At 44.7% G+C, this 6,049-nt stretch overlaps 1 protein-coding gene across 1 annotated transcript; it reads left to right on the forward strand.

Annotated features, from left to right (window-relative positions):
* Positions 1–324: 324 nt before the first annotated feature.
* LOC118422623 (complement C1q tumor necrosis factor-related protein 3-like) lies at positions 325–4,015 on the forward strand. Its single transcript, XM_035830271.1, has 3 exons — positions 325–1,654; positions 2,196–2,332; positions 3,122–4,015. Exons 1-3 carry the CDS (start codon positions 1,184–1,186, stop codon positions 3,264–3,266), a joined length of 753 nt encoding a protein of 250 aa, XP_035686164.1. The 5' UTR covers positions 325–1,183; the 3' UTR covers positions 3,267–4,015.
* Positions 4,016–6,049: the final 2,034 nt, after the last annotated feature.

Genomic DNA, 6,049 nt, shown 5'->3' on the forward strand with positions numbered 1-6,049 from the left:
GCAGATCTAGCGGAGGCGTAAGATAGTATCATAAGCTGGGGAAGGAGTTTAGCCGGCAGAGGAGTTTTATGATCACCGCGAAATATAACTCCTCGGCCGGCTAAACTCCTTCCCCGGTTTATGATACTAACTTATGCCACCGCAAGATCTGCATGGAGATTAGTTGGTTCGATTACTGGGCGTTCCTGGCAAGACTACACTATACACGATTTCCCTCAACCCAGGTGTAAAAATTGGTACCTGACTTTTTGTTGGGAGGTAAAAGGCGGTAGAATGACAGGGATGGGTTCCGCTTTCGATACCGTGCCTTAGACAGTGGTTTTAAACAAACCACCGCCCACAGTCTCGAAAATGCCATGGGACTACCTTTGCGTTTCTGAGATTGACCCGACCATGGCGTTGATTGATGGATGGATGGGAGCAGTTTTTGTTCCTTTGTTGTAATCGTCATGTTGTCCCACCTAATTATTGTCATCGTGCCCTTCAGACTGATGTGGGATAAACGCGGTTAATTGAATTTCTCTGATCGCCACCGCCAAGCTTTTAATTCAACTGTAGGCTCCTTGAGTTTGATACGGCGGTTTCCTTGATTTTTTATAACGACTGATTTATTTTTTGCAAATGCGTCCATTTCTGCATTACATATCCTTGCTGTGTCGCTCACACAACATACCCTACCGGAAACGGTTACCGTCTTTAAAGTGCAGGTTACGCCGTTGTCCATTGCACGTTGTGCTTGTGGAAAAGAGCTTGGGAATTTCCACTGTAGAATTAACTTGTAGATATTGTCCATACCACCTGTTTTTCCCGCCACTGTGTCTCCATCTTGTAATGAAAACGTTTCAGGCGTTCTACCAGTGTGGAGGTCATGAACTAGGCCTAGCGATGTTAAACCTAGAGAAAGAAAACTAAAAGGTAGAGGCAGAGAATAAAGCCAACAAAGAGATGTCGAAGACTCTCGAAAGTTGATTTAATGTGTTTTGGTAACCTGCCAGTTGGATAAGGTTAATATGCGTTCGGGATGAACATTAGTTTTTGTTGTGCAAATCACAGAATCTGAATGAGGCCAATCGCGGCAACCAATGAATAAATTTGACGTGGTCCAAACGTCCTTTCAGCAGACGCGCTTTTACCGCAGAACGGATAGACCACTTGACAAAGACGCCACGTACCAACATCGAAGATGGAAGCCCGGTATCTGTACGCTTATGCTCTCGCTCTTGCCGTTTCCTGCACCGTTTCTACGGGATATACCAAATCGAAGGACGATTTTTTGAACATGACGGACCAACGCGGCTGCAACAGGTGCTGCCGAGGTTTTCCCGGAGCGGCGGGACAGCCGGGGGTCCACGGGCGGGATGGCGTCCCCGGCCGCCCAGGGGTGGTGGGGAAGATCGGTAAACCCGGTAAGCGGGGAGACCGCGGGTACTCGGGAAAGCCGGGCCCTGCAGGACCAGAGGGACCGCGCGGACTAACCGGACCGCCCGGGGGGAAGGGCGAGCGAGGCCCGCCCGGATCGCTGATGCAGCCGCAGAAGGTCGGGTTTTCGGCCGCGCGGATGTCGGACTTGGGGGACGCCAGCAAACCGGTGATGCTCACCTACGAACACGTCTTCGTCAACCAGGGCGGGTTCTTCAACAACAACACTGGGCAGGTAAGACGGAGCTTGTTAAGGCGTAGGTCACTTTTCCAAACCGTGGCCCTGTCAGTAAAGCTATTAAAGGGCACAAACCGCCGTACGTGCGATTTGTCCGTACGTTTTTTGGGGAGGCCACGTCCGCCACGTATTTCTGAAAACGTGGGGAACGACTGGCAATAGCAGGGAGGGTGCACGTCACAAAGTTTTGCCTGCACGCAAAGTTCTACGGCGTGTCTGCGTGCTCCAAAATTCCCTACGAGTTCGTACGTAGGTGGTACTTAACACTTACGGATGCCAAAATATTGCCCACGTTTTGGCACATAGACAGCACGTACTTGGTAACTTGCACGTACGGCGGGTTGTGCCTTTAGGGCCATTTAGCTTAACGTTGTCAGCTATCATTCACCCTACAGCGTTGCCAGTTTTCCTGATTTTAGCGTAAAGCGTTGTCGGTCTTCCTTGATTTAACGTAAGGCGTTATTTGCCTTCATGAATTTAGCGTAAAGCGTATGCAGGACCCCATGCAGACACTCATATATGCCTTCCGCCCCCACAGTTTCTATGTGGCGTGTCGGGCACGTACTTCTTCACGTTCCACGTCTACAAGCGGTCGGGCCAGTACGAGACCTTCGTCCGCCTGGTGCACAACTTCCTCCCGGTGGTGGCCGTGCACGAGGGCGACAACGACGATCGGTAGGTAACCAGTCAGCATCTACGCTTCACCTTCTTTCCCACAGGCGAAACGTTGCACCCTTGTCCCTTTTTACCGGTACTTCCATGGCTATTGCTCCAATGATCTGATACTAAATTTAGTTGTCCCTCCGGTGCGAGGCTTTCAGCGCAGCACTAGGTTCTCTTCAAACTCACATCGCTTTATTGTTCAATTGCCGGTCGGTTTCCAAGTCTTTCTACGGCAACAGTTTCTTTCCCCGGACAGCAAAATTATGGAACTCTTTCGACGACAACTGCTTGCCTCCTGTCTACAACTTATCAGTCTTCAAAACAAATGTCCACCGCTATCACCGTGCACAGTTTCCAACTTCTCACGCCCACTTTGAAACGCCGCTCTTCAGTTCAGTTCAGTTCACAGATCCTTCCGGTAACACTGCCGCTCTGCGGAGGTTAAATAACTTCAGCCGGCTCACACAAGAAAGGCAATGCGTAATGGGCTCATGCGCAAATTCATAATCACAAAATGGAAGATTGTCACAATCCAAATCTTGTAGTCTCAAAATCGACACCTTCCTTGACCACACATCACGGGTTGTATCTGGTTGCCTCTTTAGAACTACCTTAAGAAGCTCTAACTGGACAATTGCGTATGTGTCTTGTGTAGACCATTGGTCATCGAAGTAAATAAGAACAGTAGAGAGCATATACAGCACGTAATAACAACGATCCTTGCAACCGCAATGATCCACTAGGCATACGTATATCTCTAATATAGTATAACCGCTAGACTAAAACAGGCAAATGTTACAGGTACGACGGCGTGAGCAACAGCGTCCTCTTGCGGCTGCAGCGAGGCGACAGGGTGTGGCTGGAGATGCCGTCAGGGTTCTTCCTCTACAGCAACGCGCTGGACAAGCTAACCACCTTCTCTGGCTTCCTGCTTTTTGCCGACTAGAGTAACTTCCAAGCAGATATCTATCTCTCCCTCTTTCTCTCCATCTTTTCTATCTTTCCTTCACTGTCTCTCTCTCTCCATATCTCCTTTTCTATCTCGCTCTCTTTCTCTCTCTCTCACTCACTATGATATGAGAGAGAGAGAAAGAGAGAGACACAGTAAAATCCTCACAAAAGAGACCACCCAATGCCCCTATATAATCTTGTCTATGTATACAGGTGTTCACTACTTACAGGATTCTTAATGCTTTAGTCTATGAGAAAATTATCCGAGGGACGACAAAAGTCACATGGGCCATGTAGAGGTTGACACAGTTGTATGTACGTTGAAAACTATCATGTGCGTATATTGAAAATGATCAAGACAAAGGAATTATATTGTTAGAAGTATGAGCGTAGTGTGGGATGTCTTAACGCTGGGCTGTATATTTTTGTCATATTTATTATTGAATTTAGAGCCGCAGCTGTGGCGTTTGCTGTAAAACCTTGACTGTACGTGGTCTGAGTAGAGCCATGATATTATTGTATTTTTGTAGAAATTGGCCGCACCTTTGTCTGTTGATAGTGAGATAAAAAGAGCCACTTCAGAAACAAGTAATTAAGGCACTGTCTAAACGTTAAACATTATATATTACGACTAGTCTGATGGCAGAGACCAACTAGAGTTCCACGACCCCATACCTTCGCCAAATGATTTGATCTTTTACAACTGCTTATCAATTGTGTTTGTCATTAATTATGCAAATAAGGCTCTCATTTGCATAAATCATATAACTTGATCATCTCCTTCACTAAATAAGAGACGTGCGCAATATATGTTAAGAAAGGAGGCTTATGTCACATTTTCTGATAATTTATGCAAATGAGGATCTCATTTGCATAATTGATATTCAATGATGTTCACCTGTACATAGCTTCCAAATGCTACAAGTAAGAAGTTCCCGTCATTTACCACAATGACATTATAGCATTTTCTCATTAATTATGCAAATTAGGTCTTTATTTTGCATAATATGTATCTATCAATATTCTTCTGTTTCTCAGTTACAAATGTCACATGTTGCAATGTATCTATAATGGAACTGGGCGTGTTAATACGATTTCCTCATTAATTATGCAAATTAGATACCAATTTGCATAATCATTATGTCATTATATGAAGCATCACTTAAGCTATCTACATACCAAAAATCATAACAATCCGTTAACCCCTTCTTGAGTTATTTCCTTTCAAAGTCTGACACTAAACTTGCCCTGCAGTTCCAAAACAAGCCGCTAGGGGGCCCAAACCTATACCACTTACTCTCGGCATCAAGACCTGTCTACCACTCAAAAATTATAGCCACAGCATGTTCAGAACTCGAGATATCCAACCCGGAAGTTCTGCTCCAGTACCATAGCAAGCCGCTAGGAGGCCCAAAATCTAATCATTTCTAGGTCTCATCAATACCTACCCACATACCAAATATCAATACAATCCATTTATGCGTTCTTGAGTTATAGTGTTTTCCTACAAACATACACACGCACACACACACACAAACGCTACCCAAAATATAACCTTCATGGCGAAGGTAATAAGCGTGCAATGTGGTTCACACAAAGTTTTTTTGCTGTTTCTATACCTATGAGGTGTGCTCTTTAAGAATATGGATGATGCCACTTTGTCAGCCTTGAACATTCCGCGGCGCAATATGCAAATTGAGGCGGCCATTACGGAAGATCTTAAGACTGGAGTCCGGTATGTGACTTTAGGTACTACTTTCCGTGTTTGGAACTGTTGCAGCATCTAAAGACGAAATATTGTATACATGCGTGTTTAATAAAGTGAAATGTAAACCGTTCTCTACATCCTTGCGTTGATTCGGGCGGCTTCTCTATCAATTCACTGTTTCCAAATTCATAGCCAGTTGCTTAAGTAACTGCTTTTTTGGCGTATCTTATTACCTGGATGTCTAACGTTAATCGACGTATCAATAAAATAATTCGATTGAGAAATGAAACACGTTTGTATTGACCACTTTAATAGGCATTTCGCTCTTTCTTTCTCGACAAAACACAAAACCAAGCAGCTGTTGCTTAGCAGAAAGGAATGGGTTTCAGTAATTTACTTTTATCTATTCCCTAATTACCACTAATTAGCTCTAGTGAAAGTCAAAAGACAGTAGAGAGGACATTAGAAAACCTTCACTTTTTCGTCTTTCACACATCAATGTACAAATATCTATCACGAATTATAATGGAACATTTTTCAACTTTGGTCAACGATAGTTCACCTTTCTCCACGGGGTAACCTATATCCGTTGTTTTTGATAACAGGATATCTATGGATATCTCAGGTCAAGACGGTAGTTTTAAATTGCAATGTTCCAATCCTAAACCACCGCCCGTTGACTTGATAGCCTGCCCTACATAGCCTGTTATTTGAAACAACGGATAAAGGAATAGGATTCTTCTAGTTGTCAGAGGTCTTGATGCAATCATATGAAAATATAGGTGCATTTTCCCCCAAAATACAGTAGGTAACTACGTATTTCATCAGTCCACCAGTATCTTTGGTTCATCAGTTCAAGTTGCTGGAGTGCGAAACGTTTGTATGCCTTGTGTAGTTTCTGATGCAGTCTGGGCATTAGCCTGATTAAATCTCGCTATTAGCAGCCCGCCCAACATCCGGCCGGCCTCCTCTACGGAGAGGGGTCATTTAATGCCCTGGACAGCAGAGTTTGTGTTACTGTAACCGTGGGGGGTTTAAGTAGCGCTAACTGACCATGCCAAACGCCGGTC

The sequence above is a fragment of the Branchiostoma floridae genome, chromosome 9, assembly GCF_000003815.2.
Source record: "Branchiostoma floridae strain S238N-H82 chromosome 9, Bfl_VNyyK, whole genome shotgun sequence".
Classification (NCBI taxonomy): Eukaryota; Metazoa; Chordata; class Leptocardii; order Amphioxiformes; family Branchiostomatidae; genus Branchiostoma; species Branchiostoma floridae.

What these genes read in the sequence shown, in the direction of transcription:
- LOC118422623 (XM_035830271.1), top strand. Translation starts at nt 1,184, where the DNA reads ATGGAAGCCCGGTATCTGTACGCTTATGCTCTCGCTCTTGCCGTTTCC. An exon ending in TCAACAACAACACTGGGCAG is followed by an intron (nt 1,655 to 2,195) that starts GTAAGACGGAGC and finishes CCGCCCCCACAG; the next exon opens with TTTCTATGTGGCGTGTCGGG. An exon ending in GAGGGCGACAACGACGATCG is followed by an intron (nt 2,333 to 3,121) that starts GTAGGTAACCAG and finishes CAAATGTTACAG; the next exon opens with GTACGACGGCGTGAGCAACA.